Source organism: Hippocampus zosterae, chromosome 15 (assembly GCF_025434085.1).
Source record: "Hippocampus zosterae strain Florida chromosome 15, ASM2543408v3, whole genome shotgun sequence".
In the NCBI taxonomy this organism is placed as follows: domain Eukaryota; kingdom Metazoa; phylum Chordata; class Actinopteri; order Syngnathiformes; family Syngnathidae; genus Hippocampus; species Hippocampus zosterae.
This window is the reverse complement of record NC_067465.1, coordinates 2,966,616-2,984,114: the sequence shown is the minus strand read 5'-3', so window position 1 is coordinate 2,984,114 and position 17,499 is coordinate 2,966,616. Positions and strand designations below refer to the sequence as shown.

The following is a 17,499-nucleotide window of genomic DNA, read 5'->3' as shown; positions in this document are numbered from 1 at the left end:
AACAGCTCAAAAAAAAAAAGAATATAAGGACCAGGGGTTGCACAAAGGCCTCCAAATCTCTGAGGTTTTAGCCAAGAAAACTGCACTGCCCATCATCGTTCCATCACATCCAATCAGGCTGGTAACAATGTTCCTTCTCCCCTCTGCTCTCTCCCTCTACCTCAGCCTCCTGCTTTTATCATCTCGATTGGTCCCCCTTTTTGCACATCAAAATGCAATGTCCACATTGCCAAATAGTATGGGTTGGACGGATGAGCTACAGCCCTCACAGTTGAAAGTGCAGTAACCCCCTCCTGTGGCGCCAATCGGCATTGCAGATTCTGTGTCGTACCGGTGCGTGTGAGAGTATCTAAGGGAGTGAGCTCTGTGTTTGTGCGTGCCTATAGCTACACTGTATGCAAGCTGAAATAAAAAAAAAATTACAACAAAAAAAAATTGATTGTTTAAAAACGTTAACTTTGCCCCGCAACCTGAATACATGGGGAAGGCGGGGTCGAGTTTGCAAATGTAATAACGATGATGTACAATCTTTTTGTGTGTATAAACGTGCACTGTGAAAAGGTAGAGAGAGCACCGCACTGTCAGAGTCCTCTGTCTTATTGCACTGAGTGTTCTCTTGTTTTGCGTATTTCGAAAAATGTAAAAAGGGGAGAAAAAAATACATGTTTGGGGAAGGAAAAAAAAGGACTGTATTATGATTGTCACTTGGGTTTGGTAAGAGAAAGAAATAAATATTAACTTGAAACCTGCCATGGAAAAAAAAAAAGACTGCTTTTGAAATTGATCAGTTTGTGCCACATGAAGGAATCAATGGAACCATTTTATTTTTAGTTACATTTTTTTAAACAAAAATAACTTGAGCACCAGGTAATCCAAAGATGTCTTCTTCCACCATTGGGCCAAATCTCCCAGAGTTCCTCTACTGTCGGAAACAGACGTGACACTGACTGGCCTTCCGTCGCTGCTCCTCGCCAGCTTTGATGGTTCCGGGCTTCGTTTGAACAAACTGATCTACGTGACGTACGGCCGTCAGCCAGAAGCTGTAGAGGTTGGCGAAGTAGTGACAAGAACCTCGCGCTCCCTGGCACTCGATGATCGGATGGGTTCGGAAGTCCTTGAGGCAGCTGCCGGGTGATGTCAGAGATTGACCGCCACCCTCATCACCTGCTCCTGTTTGCTGGTGAAATAACATAAAAGTAGCGAGATGAAGACAAATTTGTGCGTTGTTTTGCTCTTTTCATTTTCAATTGGAAAAACACAACAACATGACATGAGTTTATTTATTTTTCAGTCCAACACAAAAAAGACCAAATGCCTGATATTTGACATTTTTGAGCCCTGAGCCACTGTGATGTCATTTTCAGTCGACAGCGAATGGCAAAATGGACGCCCTCTCAGAGGGATAAAAACGTTAAAAAAATTAATGATATGCGGATGAAGACCCAATGTGTACATTTTATACGTACAAGGAGGAAGGAGAAGCCCGTCCACAGGCTCCTCCAGCCAGATGGGCATTGAGGAATTGATGAATCCTGACTGTGAAAAGCCACAGCGGGCATAAGTGTCTCGCACACCACACAGCGGCTGATGTGGGATCTGATCTCATGGCCAAAGAGCGGCATCATGGGTATGGCCGCAGTGGTGGAGAGCCAGTAGGACTTGTCGTTCCGCGCGGAGTAGTGACAGGCAGCTTTGTTGCAGTATGAGAACGGCATGGTGGAAAACACGGGCAAGCAAGAGCCAGCTTGACCTACAAAAAAAAGGGAAGGAAATATCATAGATCAGATCAATCCAAAACGGTTTATTTGATGATACGAGCATTTACTAGTTTTGCAGAAATCCTCATTGTGTAAAGACTTATCAAATATAAAAAGGGCTAACAAGCTAGGTTTGGATTTGAGAGAACAGTTCTGACCTTTCAGTCGTGCAATGTACTTTGTAACGGTATACCAAAAATCACATTTTAGCCGCCGCAAGTGTCGGTCTTGCCCAGTTTTACCCACCAAGGTCTTGTGTGTGAGCCTTCTCCTGTCCCTCCAAGTAGGCCAGACTGTAGCCCACCCAAAGCTGGCTGGTGCCGTCGGGGCAATGAGGCACTTGAACTGACTGGCTGTGAAGAACCAACAGGAACCCTGAGCTTGATGTCCTCGTATAACCTGGCTCGCCTGGGTCACCACGTGCACCTGGGCTGCCTGAAGAGTGGTCAGCGATGCAAAGAGTGGACAAAATTCAAAAGAAAGAAAATACAAAAAGAAAGAAAATACAGAGGTGCAGAAAACTCTCTTCAACATACTTCCTAAAAATCAATGACTATATTACTAACATAAGCAGGTCTTTGGTGGCATCTTCATGATCTATTCCTAATATCAGCTCCAATACGCAAAACCTGAATGAATTATGAGGTTTTCACTCACCTTGTGGCCCAACAAATCCTGGCTCACCCAAATCTCCTTTTTCACCAATAGGACCATCAATACCAGGAGGACCTGGAGGTCCGGCGTTGCCCCGAGAACCTGTTGGACCCTTTGATCCTGGAGCCGAAAAGGGAAGAGAAACGCGAATGGTTCTCAGTTGAGTACTGACCATCACTCTGGCCAAATAACTCTATGGTCTGTTTTCTGTAGCGCTTTCATTCGGGTTGCGGGTGAGCAGGGGTGAACAAAACATAACGCAATTATGAATGGAACTCGACATGGATACAGTATATACAGGGACATGCGGACAAACACATTGAAATAAATACAAGAGTTTCTTGCCTTTTGGTCCGTAACGCCCAGGTGAACCCACAGCACCTGGCAACCCAATGGGTCCCGGGTAACCAGGTGGTCCTGGGGGCCCATCTGGAGCCCTCCGTACGGGTTCAGAAATAGAATCACCACGATCGCCCTTTGCACCTTTACATGACATGGTTATTCCCAGTGAGCAGTGTGTGCCTGCTTCACTGTTTGAAGACACCTAAACAGGCATTTAGCGCATCTTAAAGTTGTTGGACCACTCACCAATGTCTCCAGGTGGGCCGTATATTCCTTTGCTCCCACAAGGCCCAGGATCACCTCTCTGTCCTTGAACTCCCTGTAAACCCCTGGAACCAGGAAGGCCTCGCTCACCTGAAAATGTGCATTAAGAATGAGATTTATCTCACAATAATAATGACAGTTTTGAATCATAGTTTAATCAGGTGATTTTACCTTTTGGTCCTGGAATCCCTGAATATGATGAAGGCCCTGCATTTCCTGGATAGCCCTTGTTTCCCTTCGGGCCTGGAGGCCCAGGTAGGCCGGTTGGCCCCTGATCTCCTTTGTGGAAAAAGAGGCTGCCCGGTTCCCCTTTCGGCCCAGGGGGCCCTAAATAGGAAAAGTAGAACAGGAAATAAAAAGGACATTGCATTTGAGGAGGACATGTTCAGACCTTGTGGCCCAGGAGCCCCTTCAGATCCTTGATCTCCAACAGGTCCCGGCAAAGGTTTGTCACATTCTCTCCACCCAGGAAAACCTGGTTCACCTGGAGAACCGGGTGGACCTAATGGAAGAATACACAGTAGGAATATTAATTCAACATGTTTATGCAATTATAAAAGACTAATTCCCATTGAATATTTCAGGTTTCCTTGAGGACTAAAACCCAGTTACCCCATGATTCCCATAACTAAACATCTGAATACTGCTGCGGTTCTCAGATTATCGGTTTTCATGATGCAATGGAGTTGTCTGAGGTATTTCATACCTGAGTCACCTGGTGGACCCATTATGCCTTTTAGCCCAGGATATGATAGTCCAGGAGGCCCCGGAAGTCCCCTGGAACCTTTGGCTCCCGGAAAGCCATCTGGTCCTGGACGGCCTAGGACAGTGACTCCTTAAACAATAACAAATGAATAGATTTTTTAAATTAATGACTTAACCAAATAAATGAAGAGTAAAAAGCACATTTTTAAATGTCTTTACCACTTGCTCCTTTCATCCCTTTTGGTCCCCTGAGACCATGCAGTCCAGAAAGACCGGGTGGCCCCGGCAGTCCTGATAAATGAATTAATAGCATTATTAATATCATTGTCATTGTAAAAAGTAAATATATAAAATCTGGATTATCAAAATCTTAAAATACCAAAAACGATACATAGCCGTCACAATATACAGCATCCCGTGTGATAATTATTTTTTTTCCTGTTGCTTCAAAAGAAAACCTCAGTACCTGGAGGTCCAAATGGGCCCGGTGGACCCAGGGGGCCTGCATACCCACAATCACCTTGAACACCTGGAACCCCTGGATGACCCGGTGGGCCAATAAGCCCAGGAAAACCTATCAAGAAAAAATCATAAAGAAGAGACTCCAACATCCACAATTACTCTGAATTTGAAAGTATTTCACAAAGAAAGCAGCCATTAAAAATCACCCGGTCCACCATGTCTTCCTGGTTCACCAGGAACACCCGGCAGTCCAGGCACTCCTGAGTATCCCCTTGGACCTGGATCACCTGGATCCCCTGGATCCCCAATCAGTGCTGGATTAAAGAAACGGGAAGATGTTAGACCGCATCCTGTAGGTTGCTTGCTTACACTATGTAATTAGATTGGGTAGTGGTTGCAGAATGGTGTGGTAGTCATTAGCACTTGTGACTAACAATTAGGAGGTTAGGGGTTCAAATCGCATCTATGGTTCTGCCCTTTCTGTTTGGTCAGTTGAAGACACCCAATTGTTCATCGGTGTAAATGTGAGCAGAAATTCCAGTTTGTCTATCAGGTGGTATAAAATTCTAATCACGATGCAGTAGTGACACTAATGTGGACAAATACGGATGTGGATCGACATTCTTGTTTTATATGAAATGTTACATTGTTGGGAAAAAAAATAAAGAGGTCTAAGATGATCAAAGAAAGCGGCAAACAATTTATCAATGCCGACAGACGACTACACTCTTAATTTACCACTGAATCCTTCCTCTCCTTTAACTCCTTTTGGTCCTGGGCTTCCAGTTTGTCCAACAGAGTCTCCCGGTTCACCTAGAAAAGTATTTGATTGAGGTAGTTCAAGTAGCCATATGATAATCCAGAGAATAAAGATTCTTTTCCTTGATCACATTTGGTGAAATACATTTTATGGATTTGGATGTACCTTTGGCACCTGGAAATCCTGGATTCCCCGGTATTCCCGGCTGTCCCCTGGGTCCTGGTTCTCCCTACAAAACACATTTTTTATTTCTATGAATATGTTTTGTTGAAATTCAGCTCTGGCAAGCGGACAACACGTTGGTACAGCCACTGGCCAAAGACACGGAACGCCAATACATGAGGTGCGGCATTTACCAAAATATTTTATTCTGATTTAGCCAAATACAGTATTTACAATGATTACTAACATACAGTATTAAGGAAACTGGCAGCATAACATAATTATTAGGATTAGAGTCGTACCGGATCTCCATCATTTCCACGGTATCCCCGGGGTCCAGGAAAACCTTTCAACCCAGGGTGCCCGGAATCTCCAGGTATCCCATGTCTGCCTGGTACACCAGCATCACCTTTAAATCCAGGTGAACCAGGGAAACTATCTGGTCCCGGATCACCTTGCCCTCCTCTTTGACCCTTTAAACCTAAAGAAAATAATTAAAAGATGAGCTAATCAAAAGTTGTTTTGCCATAATATGAGCAATAATATATTCATCAATATCTAATTTTGTGAGTGAATCGCTCAGTTGCCTATTGGTCCAGGTAGACCAGGCTGTCCTCTTCTGCCTGGTTGTCCTGGTTCTCCCTTTTTTAAAGACACAAGTTTTGATTCTCCAGGTAATCCTCTGGGACCAGGTATTCCTGAATGCCACAGTTGGGGATTATATAGATTACAGTATGGTTCATACACAAAAGTAGCCACTATTGTTCACTTGAATGGACGTTGGAGTTTCCAAACCATTAGGCACAATAAAGTCAACAGTAAGTGAAGTGAAATATTTAACGTCATAAATACCTTTAATACCAGGATATCCTGGTTCTCCCATGACACCTGGTGGACCATTAAAGCCTCTTTCCCCCTGTATGCCTCTTGGACCTGGAGGCCCTGGAGGGCCTGGCAAGCCTGTGGCCCCATCCCTGCCAGGGAATCCCAACTCACCTGAACAATAAATCAGAAAAGCATTACCATTTCAGCAAGACCAGCTACATAAGTACTTCGTTCTGACTGAATAGTTTGCTTCCTTTTGATTTTCATTTGTAGACTTGACATGGCTCACCTTTCTGTCCCGGCCAACCGTCATTCCCCAAATCTCCCGGAGGACCAGCAGAGCCTCTTGGCCCTGCTGGGCCTGGTGTACCAGGAAGACCAGGGAGACCCGGTGCTCCCACAGGGCCAAAACCGGGTAGGCCTGTATCTCCCCTTGAGCCCCTTGGACCAGGAATGCCTTTAGGGTGAAAGATTGTGAAGGAATGTTCACTTGAACTTGAGAGAAATCAAACCACATCTATGATTGGGTGATATTCTGCTGCATCCTCACCTGGCACACTTGGTCCAGGTTTTCCTGGAGGACCGGGGGGTCCAGGAGGTCCTGTTGACTCACATATTGTACATGGCGGGCCTTGAGGTCCAGTAGCTCCACGGTCACCATCAAACCCTTGTTCTCCTTTTCGACCTGGCCATCCAGGTGGTCCTTGTTCACCTGTGAATGTTGTCAACTGTTTGAGACACTGACTAGGCTACTGTTTGGAATATGTCCTAACCTGGAAGCCCTGGGCTTCCTGGATGGCCAGGAATTCCTTTTCTGCCTCTAAGTCCAGGTTGGCCAGGCTGGCCGGGAGGACCAGGCAAAGCATGAAGCACATCTCCAGTGGAACCTTTCCTTCCTGGTGGTCCCGGTAGTCCGGGAATGCCAGGAGGACCATCGATGCTTTTTCCACTAAAACCATGGTCACCTTGATCTCCATTTATACCGCGTGGCCCTATTAGAAATACAAAATGCTACCTAGCTAAAATATCTATAAGCATTTATCAGTAATTTTAAATGATAAATTCTGCCTGACAACCTGCAGGTCCAATCGCTCCGATTCCACCATCATCTCCCGTAATGCCTTTCGGTCCTGGTAGTCCTGAAGCTCCCGGGATTCCATCCCTACCTGGCTCACCTGGAATCCCTATTAAGTTTAAAATGAAGAAATACATGAAGAACTAATAATGTCAAGCAGTTATATGGGTGGGTAGGTCCTGTCCAATGTCTTACCGGGTGACCCAGGTTCTCCCTTGACACCAGGTGATCCCGTCACATTGTCATGACAACATAGTTCCGTGTCACCTAATGACATACAGTTATAAGAGGATTTCTGAATTATAAAAATGTTCCTATAAATTTGAAAATTTGATGCAATGAATTAAAAGTATTCAACCTGGTGGGCCTTTTCGCCCGGGAATTCCTGGAGGGCCCGGATACCCCTGGTCTCCTTTTGGTCCTGTTGGACCATGGCTGCCAGGGAAACCAGGACCTGGGAGCCCCAGAATGCCCGGAAAACCTTTAGGACCAACCATACCCGGGTCTCCTTTGGGACCTGGTCTACCTCCATAACTGGCACCCTAAGAAAATGTGTGAAGTAGCAATTTAAAATAAATGTCATCTTTCGTCATTATGCACCATAATGTGGTAAAGTCATGTCTATTTACAGTATTAAAAAAATACTACTGGTACTTACTGCTGGTCCAGGGTCTCCTGTCAGCCCAGGAGGACCATCAAGTCCTGGTTTACCCACTTGTCCAGGAGAACCAGGATGTCCAGGTTCTCCTTGGTTTCCCTTTTCACCTTTTCGTCATGAAAAAAAAAGTCAGATTTTTTTTTAGACAGACTATGAGTGGTTTTCAATAACTTTGGGTCTACTCACCTTTAACTGTTGCCACAAAACCATCCCCCTTTTGTCCTTTTACTCCTTTTGAACCCACATTTCCTTGAAACCCCTGCAATTTCACACAGAAAGAAAACATATCAAGACTTGGTTGCAGCACAAACAAAGTAAACTAAAAAACATGCAATGGTTTTTTTTTTGGGGGGGGGATCACCAACCAGTGTACCGGTATATTCCCATCTCCCTTCATAATCATCATCATCATCATCATCATCACCATCATTATCAAATATTGTCACACCAAAACTTCACTCAGTGTAAGGCAGTTCAGTGTTTATTCTCAGGTAATTAAAATATTGATCACTATACTAGTGATTATCCCAATTGCCCTCACATGTGGCCCTGTGGGACCCTCTTCTCCTTTTAGTCCTGCGTCCCCTTTCATCCCTGGAGTTCCCGGGAATCCTGGAGGTCCTGGAAAACCAGGCTGACCAGGGGGACCAGGCGCTCCTGGAACCAACTGACATTTACATCCGCCTTCGCAGCCTGCGGGGATCATCGGGAAAATGGGTTAGTCAATATGCTAGTATCGTGCAAATATTTGTTTCTCCGTTCGAGCATTTAGAAACCTTTGTATCCTTTGACGCCTTTGTTTCCAGGATGTCCTAGAGGTCCTCTATCACCTGGGTCTCCTGGTTGACCAGGCTCACAAATATAATCTATGGAATCAAAAATGTAAGGCACTGTCATTTCAACATAGACACATTGGTGTTGGAGTTGTTTCAAATAAGGGCATCATACATACCACCGCATCCTGAATAGATCACACACAAAGCACACTGCGTTAGATGGTGTGATCTTCAAAACACAACTTACAAAATATGACCCGAAGGTGTTTTATACCTGGAGGACCAGGAAGTCCGATGACACCTTTAATCCCGTGGATTCCTTTTCTTCCCTTTGGTCCCGGGAGAGGATTGATTAAATCGTTGAATCTCCCTGGCTCTCCCTTAAAGCCCTTGGGACCTGGGGGTCCCCTTGGACCAGGCACACTCTGTCCATCTAGGCAGTAAGAAGAGGTTGTACAGAGTTAAAGAAAAAACAATCAGGTGTGAGAGACATTTTAATCGATCCTCTTTCTAAATCATGCAGGGGAAATTTTACCAAGTAGAAATTTCTAACCTGTATATGTCAGTCCTTTTGGGCCAGGAGGTCCCCGCATGCCCATTAATCCTGGGTCACCCGGTAGTCCGGGATTTCCCGGATAGCCTTTTTCACCTTTTGCTCCTGTGGATATAATACAATGTGTATTAAAATGTGAGTCCAAGTCTATCCCGGCCAATTTAGGGTGACGGGTGAGGTCCAATCAGGAATGGTCGCTAGTCAATCACAGAGCAAATACAGACAACCAACCATTGACCCTCACATTCCCAGCTGTGGATAATTGAGAGTTTTCACTGAACCTTACATATTTGTTTTTGTTTGTTCGAATCTCACCTCTGAGAGCAGACCCTTTCAAATACTGTGAGGGACCAGGGAGACCTGGATCGCCAAGGTAGCCCTGTTAAATGTGACAAAAGGCAAAATATTTACGGTACAGTTTATTTTTCATTGAATCGCCTCTCAGAGCACATCAACATCGAAAATAGAAGCCTGCAAGCTGCTGAATTAAAATAAAAATAAAAATAACATTCCCAAGGCATGCTGACCTTTGGTCCAAGTGTTCCAATGAGACCTGGAAGCCCCCTCTCGCCTGGTAAACCCTGAATATCAACATATATAAGTTGACCAACTTTAAAGTACAATCTGGATTTTGTTTCTTGTTTATTTCTGGTTGTACCTCAGGTCCCACTGGTCCTGAAGTACCAGGTGACCCCGGAAAACCCTAAAAAGAGGGACAACATGCGAATGTAAGAATATTATTAAATCCGGTGAATTGAGTATACGAGCTGCTCACACTAAAAGAATACCCCAACAAATCAGAACTTTTTTGCTTTGCTCTAGTTTATAAGCGCCACATCTTACACTAACTGTGCTGCCTCCTCTGTTGTGCATGTCTGAGCTTGATGGCAGACGCCATGTAGTCTCTTTAGCGTCACCAAATTAGACTAAAGCTCCAGCTAAACTCTAAAACCCACAAGCAGAGTGAATATATGTCTTTCCATGCTAAAGTAATGGTAGTAATGCTAATTTCCATAAGTCTGTCTCTGGCGTTTCCTATTGTACAGTATATTAGCATGAAGCTAATTTCCTCCTGTAGATATTGTAAATGACTTGCCCGCAATCCAGGAAACCCAGGAATTCCTTCCTCTCCTTTCATTCCTTGACCGAAGGTGTCTCCTCGACCACCCTTTAAAAAATAAATAAATAAATAAAATCAGGTCATAATTACAAAGTCACATTTTTCTGGCTGTGCCAGAAGATTCTAACTCACTGGCTGGCCCTTTGGTCCACATAGTCCAGGATGTCCTCTGTCTCCCTGAAATTCATCCAAACAAAGGAAGGATCGATACGGTTGAAGCGAAATTGATTCAAATGAAATACAATGGTCCACACCTTGTAACCTTTGGGTGGGAGGAAATCTGGGGGAAACTCAATGACTTCTTCTGGTCCTTGTGGACCGGGTGGGCCTTGTTCACCCTGGAAAAGTACATGGAAGAAAAGTGGTGAAGATGCCTTCACCACACATTCACAAACACATCTTCTTTAATAGATTTGTGCTCTCACATCGTCTCCTTTTGTGCCTGGCTCTGGTCTTCCAGGGTCACCCTGCAATAACACACATTTTCGTTTGACCCGATTTGCTTCATGTGGATTATTATTCCCTATTGCAAGCGTTTTAACATGCAATGACTGCATAACAAATTACTCACTGGTGGTCCTCGGACACCTTTATCGCCTCTCGAGCCCTGAGTGGAGCGACAGTGATATTCATGATGACTAAATGGCAGTGGGATTTGTGTTGTAGTTATTATGTTCAATACGGCATATTCACCGGATTTCCAGGTGAGCCTGGAGCCCCATTATGGCCTTTCGGTCCGTTGACTCCTATTGGGCCCTGAATGGATAGAAGTGAATGTATATTGTTGGTAAGAGGGAGCAAGATTGTCCAAAAATCGGTTCTTATTGTATTTTATTATCACACAGGTGAGAGATAACGATGAACAATGGAATCTCCAAAGTCTGGCATACAATGTGGTCGTTCCCCAAAGGGACTTTGTTTTAAATCACATTTTACTGAAGATGTTGGAGATTGTCCGAATCCTTCACATTCATCAACTTGAGAGTTTCCATTGTACCATCAATATTTCAAGTAAATAAATATACAGGTTGACCCGGATCCCCTGGTCGACCGGGATCTCCCTGCAAGAAGAAAAAAAATAAGTAAAATAAATAACGATTCACGTGAATGGAACTAGTGATGAATACACGATCTTACAAGAAGGGATTCTTACAGGAAGTCCAGGAAGGGAATCGGTGTATGAGGGTTCTCCCTTAAGTCCTTTTGGTCCAGGAAACCCCTGACAAGGAGAGAAACTATTACTTCATGCTGTAAATTGCATTTGAGCTGTAAAAGGTTTTCAATGATTTGATACACAAGTGCATTAAACAATGAGATTTTGAATGAGTGCAATGAACTTGTTAGACTTGCTAATTGTGTATAGAATATTGTGGATCACTGCATCCTGACGGTTCTGCACCAGCAGATTCACCAGTTTGCAGATTTTTGCAGTATTACTGTACTTTTATTTTTTTGGCAAATCCCAAATTGTTAAGGGGTTTAACAAAAATGAATAATATGATTTTGTCTGCTGCAAGGGTTTATACTACATTGCAATTGCCTATATCTACCACACGATAGTAGCAAAGAACTACTGATGACTAAATGCCGTGCCTCCAGATCCTTGGCACCAAGGGGAGCACAAAACAGTAACTAGGTGAGTGTATTCTTCAGAGAATATCAAACAAATAAATAAAATAAATGAAAACCCGGACAAATGCCAAACTGCAAATGCGTTAGGTTCACCAGATTGGAAACACTGGTAGCCAGTATGTCAGCAACAACAAATCCCATCCCCTCCTTCTTGCAAAGCTTGCTTTATTTCCAAATGTAATTCTCTACTCACAGGTGGCCCATGCAGACCATCCAGGCCAGGAATACCAGGGACGCCAGGTTGACCCGCAGCCCCCGCACAACCGTCTACCCCAGGCAAACCAGGCTCACCACTTGCTCCAGGATGACCCTAAAAACATGATATTTACCTTCGAAAGATTGTAGAAGAAGGGAGGGGGGGGGGGGGCAGCAGTGGGTTTCCGGAACCAATCTTCACTTACCAATAAACCGTCATGACCAGAAAAACCTGGACTCCCAGTGTTGCCCTAAAATATTCAGCAAAAAAATAAAATAAAATTATCATCAGACCATATTGTAACTAGTTGCTTGAAAAGTTTACCCGAGCTCCTTTAGGGCCTTCTGGGCCTGGCGCTCCCTGTGAGCCCAGCCTGCCTTTCTCTCCAGGCGGCCCATCTCTGCCTAATTGTCCCATTGGCCCGCGAGGTCCTTGCTTGCCTGTTTTACCCGGCAGTCCCTGCAAAGAAAATGGGTCACCCTGGTGGAGTATATTTTGCTAAATTCATTCATCTTCCAAGCCGCTTGATCCTCACTAGGGTCGCGGGGGGTGCTGGAGCCTATCCCAGCTGTCTCCAGGCAGAAGGCGGGGGACACCCTGAATCGGTTGCCAGCCAATCGCAGGGCACACAGAAACGAACAACCACTCACACTCACACTCACACCTAGGGACAATTTAGAGTGTTCAATCAGCCTGCCACGCATGTTTTTGGAATGTGGGAGGAAACCGGAGCACCCGCAGAAAACCCACACAGGCCCGGGGAGAACATGCAAACTCCACACAGGGAGGCCGGAGCTGGAATCGAACCCGGTACCTCTGCACTGTGAAGCCGACGTGCTAACCACTGCACTACCGGGCCGCCCTATTTTGCTAAATTGTCCAATTTATTTTATAGTACTTAAAATTAGTTCCACACACACATTGTAAAAAATAAAATAAAATAAAATAAACATGGATTTGAGTGTCGGTAACGACAAGCTAGGAAACACTGGTGTCAAAAAATCGATTGATGGTTGTTCTACTTGGTCAGGAGTTGGCAACCCCCGGTTCTTTAGCGCCGCCCTAGTGGCTCCCTGGAGATTTTTCAAAAATGTTTGAAAATGGAAAAAAGATTGTAGAGGGAAATATATATTTTTTGTTTTAATATGGTTTCTGCAGCAGGACACACATGACTTAACGTTTTACAATACTGTCAAAATGTGTAGAATAAATATTAAATGTCAACATTTTTTGTCAACGAGAATTTGCGTCATTGCCTGAGACGCACGTTTCTATTAGCAGGACCGGCACAAAAGATTACAAGTTTCCCAAAGGATCGTTTAGTCGTCTACTTTCAACAAATATCTTGAGCTAATGAAACAATGTCGCAGGAGCCGACTGAGTGGTGAATATTCATTTTCCTCAGTTTGACATATTTACTTACTGATTAACTAAGTTTATGAGACACTTCTTACCCGTGCACCTTTGGCAGGTAGGCATTGACATACGGAGCAGTTTCTCCCTTCACATGGACCCTCAAAATTCCCCTGAAAAAGGACAACAAAAATACATCTCAATTAGAAGCTACTAATGAGTAAGATGAAGAGACAGAATGTTTTTGTGCGAGGATCATGCAAACAACATGGCCAGAGTGCATCAGGCAGAGGCCTCACATAAAGTTCATGTTTGGGCCGTTCCTCTCTCGGTCGACAGCTTCTGCAGAAATACCTCCAACAGGTCGTCGGTGAAGCGAATGGCCAAATAAGGACCCTGACCTTGATGAGAGCTGCGGAAGCTTTATCTTTCCCCAAATAGTTTCAGAGGCTGCAGACAACCCACTCGACACCTCCGAAGGCAAAACGGTTCCCACAAATACGGAGAAATGTTTTGCCAAAAGCACAAAATATTTGGAGGAGTTTATACACGAGAAAGTGAAACCGATCTCACATATTCCTTTGCGGTCATGAGCTGTGCCATTAATTGAATTAATTGAATATTTACTGCAGTGACTAAAATCAAGCAGCCTCAGGCTAACACTCGCTTTGTTGTTTTAATGGCCAAATGCCAAAACCTTCGAAGGAAGGCAAAGGAAAAAGCCACTCGAGTTTGGTGAGGATGTAAGAATTCATTTTTCAGTGTTTCACACAGTGGCCTTGGTGGAGGCGAGTCACAGAGAGTCATTTTTGTATCACTATTTCTTGCCCATTACTGTATAATGTCTTATTACTGACCCATTCAAAGCTCCAGCTTCTTCTTTATTATAATTTCAAACATACATACAGTACAAAGTAAAATTTTCCAAGTAAATTTACAATACGGGCCAATAATATTCTCATCGGAATTGTTTACATCGAATTATGAACTACAGATCTTTTCAAAAACTATGAAAAGCCTGCCTGACATCAATAAACGAATGATATTTCACCAATTGTCCAGAAAAAAGGGAAAGCGCATTTTTATGCAGGTACAGGTACAAGGCACCCTCTGACCTTTGTACGGTTTTTTTGTTCCTTCTACTTATCCTGTTTCAAGATGGTCCCATGAACTTGAATGGCAACCTGCGCAGACGCGATAAGCACATAGACAGCTCCCAGGACAGTTTCAAGCTCCTTCCAGTATTAAGACTAAACAGGAACAAGGTCGGACGTGGACGGAACTGTCAACACCAGCTGCAACTTGGTGTTTCTGTAATGATTGCACTCCTGTATGTAATTTTCACTCACCTACACACACACAGTCAAACAAGTTCAGTGTGTCTTCAACAGGGTTGGACACAGCCATGTATTAGATTCCCAATAAATGAGCGGGCGAGCGGGGAGATCCTTGGGTGACATGCAGACCAGAATTGAGTCTCCTGTCTCCTCCTTGTGTTTTATGTCCATCCATCCATCCATCCATTTTCCGAACCGCTTGATCCTCACTAGGGTCGTGGGGGGTGCTGGAGCCTATCTCCGGGCAGTAGGCGGGGGACACCCTAAATCGGTTGCCAGCCAATCGCAGGGCACACAGAAACGAACAACCATTCACACTCACACTCACACCTAGGGACAATTTAGAGTGTTCAATCAGCCTGCCACGCATGTTTTTGGAATGTGGGAGGAAACCGGAGCACCCGGAGAAAACCCACGCAGGCCCGGGGAGAACATGCAAACTCCACACAGGGAGGCCGGAGCTGGAATCGAACCGGGCACCTCCGCACTGTGAAGCCGACGTGCTAACCACTGGACTACCGGGCCGCCCTGTGTTTTATGTCTGAAATTGATGGACCTGACAGTCCCGTTGCATAATAAACACACCCACATTCAGTATGGCATGTAACCGTTTTACAGTTTCAAGATTCCCACCATTACCACCCTTTGCCTTGATTTGACACACAATAAATCTTTGGCGGTTCATCTGAAATCAGTTGCAGTCCACACAGATGTAACTCTAAGCGCCTATCTGGAAAAAACTTGGGTCACACGTATCTATCTCAAGGCTTGGTGCTAAAACTGTCCAAGGCCTTGTTTTCGGCATAACGAAATGAGTTCCCGGAAAAGGTTTTCATTTCATGTCGCCGGTTGATAAGATTGTGAGTGAATCAATTGCACGGCTTGATAGTGTAGCGACACATTTGGAAAGTTCCGTGGATGCTTCAAGTTGTTTATGCTTGCTCTCATTGCACAGCTGCCCTCACTGCATGGCCTGGTTTATAAAAATCCAGCCATAACACAGAAATAAAGTTTATGTCGTACATTAAAACTGACTTGCAACATCTGTCACGGAGATGCTTTACAAACATAAATGTAGATGACATCATTGAGGAGAGATTACGAAAGAAAAACTGACTGGTGGTTGGGTTATCCCCCCTCACCTCCCCAACCCCGCGCAGGTCGCTATTCGAGATTATGATACATTGCAAGGCGACTATAATATATTCCTACTCGGTGACAGAAAACTGTAAAGACATTAGAGTGCAGCGTGGTACAATTAAAGAGTCATAGCATTGTGTCAGATTTATAGCGGGCTGTCGTCGTAGTGCAGCCGTTCCATTGGTGAGGAATTTGCATTTACAGGCAGCGGTTACAGGAAATGAGAGCAGGGTAATTCTTACTGCATCAAGCTGCTGCGCAGCGACGAGCAGGACGAGGATCCACCTGCAAAGATAATAGATTGCAATTCAAATGAATGCACAGTATATCTTACTGCCAATAGAATCCAAGACAACTGATCATCCTTGAGTTATTTTGAACATCTTTTGAAACTGAGGAAACCCAGTTGGTTGTGTTGGCCACATCTGCCTCACATTGAACACCCACACTCTACCCACTGCCATCTGGATGCATGATTGAATGGATGAAAAAATCGAAATGGATTAGATAGCCTTTGGGCAAAGAGCTATTCAAACAGTAGACTGTAGAAGGGCCTATTTGCTGTTGATCCAGCCCGTAAAATTACAAGTGTACAGATGTGTTGATCGCCTGCATAAACATTAGAGAAGTGTGTTTAGGATGGTTGTGATACAGTTTAAAAGGCACAGGTGTCAAACTCAAGGCCCCGGGGTCAGATCTGACTCGCCAGATCATTTTATGTGGCCCGCCAAAGCAAAGTATGCGCATCGACTTGATGCTTCTTGCTAAAATATCAAAATTGCCAATTGAGTTCACTTCTAAAAACGTTGAGCTATCGCAAGCAATTTGTTACCAATCATTCTTTCAAAATAAAAGTTGTAGTACTTGAACAAATCGTTTTTACCGGGCTCTCTCTCTCTCTCTCTCTCTCTCTCTATATATATATATATATATATATATATATATATACTGTATATATGTGTGAATGAGTGGTTAGCACATCCGCCTCACAGTCCAGAGCTGCAGGGTTCGATTCCAGGCCCCGGACTTCCTGTGTGAAGTCTGGAATTTGGAATGCGTGAGGAAAGCAGTGTACCCGGAGAAAACCCACGCAGGTACGAGGACAACATGCAAACTGCTAACATGCTGCCCAGCGGGCTAATTGAACATTCGAAATTTCCCCTAGGTGTGATTGTAAGTGTCAACGGTTGGGAACAGAAAAAGTTTGGGTTTCACTTGCGACTTATTTTTGAAATGAAAACAATTGGTTTGAATGAAGATAACACTAAATGAATGAATAATTCAGACACAACATTGTTTACATGGTCATGTGGTTCTTCCAAAAATTAGATTTCTATGTGACATAAAAAGTTTGAATATGAGTACTCACCTGATTGCACACCATGTAAAAGCTGCACACGAGGAACTCATGTTGGCCACCATCTGAACACGTCAGTGAACTCAACACTTGCACCTGTGACAGATACAATGTATGAACCACATAATTAATAGAATCCTGAAAGCCTTCTTCGGTGCAGCACAAGAAATAAAACAAAGTTATAAAATGTCGCTCCCTTCACCTCAGCAGTCCCCATTTTAACCAGTGACAAAAAAAAAGTTCATCATGCTTACCCCAAATTTAGACGCCCAAAGTCATTGTAGGCAGAACGATGGCACAACAAGATGCAGTCTAACTGCTGAAAAGTAAAAAAGTCTCGCCGCCAGATGAGGACAAGCGTGTAGTTTTTG

The 17,499-nt window shown here is 44.2% G+C and overlaps 1 protein-coding gene across 1 annotated transcript; it reads right to left on the bottom strand.

The window, feature by feature from the left end:
• Positions 1–589: 589 nt before the first annotated feature.
• On the bottom strand, positions 590–17,477 carry LOC127616385 (collagen alpha-4(IV) chain-like). Its single transcript, XM_052087945.1, has 48 exons — positions 17,383–17,477; positions 17,141–17,224; positions 16,014–16,056; positions 13,396–13,467; positions 12,266–12,400; positions 12,147–12,191; positions 11,939–12,055; positions 11,267–11,332; positions 11,139–11,174; positions 10,807–10,869; positions 10,685–10,720; positions 10,539–10,580; positions 10,368–10,451; positions 10,246–10,290; positions 10,090–10,161; positions 9,652–9,696; positions 9,521–9,574; positions 9,309–9,372; positions 8,994–9,098; positions 8,715–8,873; positions 8,617–8,625; positions 8,441–8,530; positions 8,206–8,357; positions 7,851–7,923; positions 7,665–7,771; positions 7,365–7,548; positions 7,202–7,273; positions 7,008–7,115; positions 6,705–6,923; positions 6,482–6,643; positions 6,221–6,388; positions 5,959–6,102; positions 5,694–5,804; positions 5,409–5,587; positions 5,110–5,173; positions 4,923–4,997; positions 4,391–4,498; positions 4,189–4,296; positions 3,942–4,013; positions 3,724–3,852; positions 3,409–3,519; positions 3,189–3,344; positions 3,000–3,107; positions 2,757–2,894; positions 2,415–2,531; positions 2,004–2,192; positions 1,467–1,750; positions 590–1,177 (listed from the first exon to the last, which is right to left on the bottom strand). Exons 2-48 carry the CDS (start codon positions 17,191–17,193, stop codon positions 920–922), a joined length of 5,031 nt encoding a protein of 1,676 aa, XP_051943905.1. The 5' UTR covers positions 17,194–17,224; positions 17,383–17,477; the 3' UTR covers positions 590–919.
• Between the last annotated feature and the right edge of the window lie 22 nt (positions 17,478–17,499).

Excerpts from the sequence above, each read along its gene's own strand:
- LOC127616385 (XM_052087945.1), bottom strand. The coding sequence starts at position 17,193 with ATGGTGGCCAACATGAGTTCCTCGTGTGCAGCTTTTACATGGTGTGCA. Across the intron at positions 10,870-11,138 it reads CAGGGGATCCGGGTCAACCT|GGCCCAATAGGAGTCAACGG; the intron begins GTATATTTATTT and ends CTATCCATTCAG. Across the intron at positions 4,297-4,390 it reads AGGAAGACATGGTGGACCGG|GTTTTCCTGGGCTTATTGGC; the intron begins GTGATTTTTAAT and ends TTTTCTTGATAG.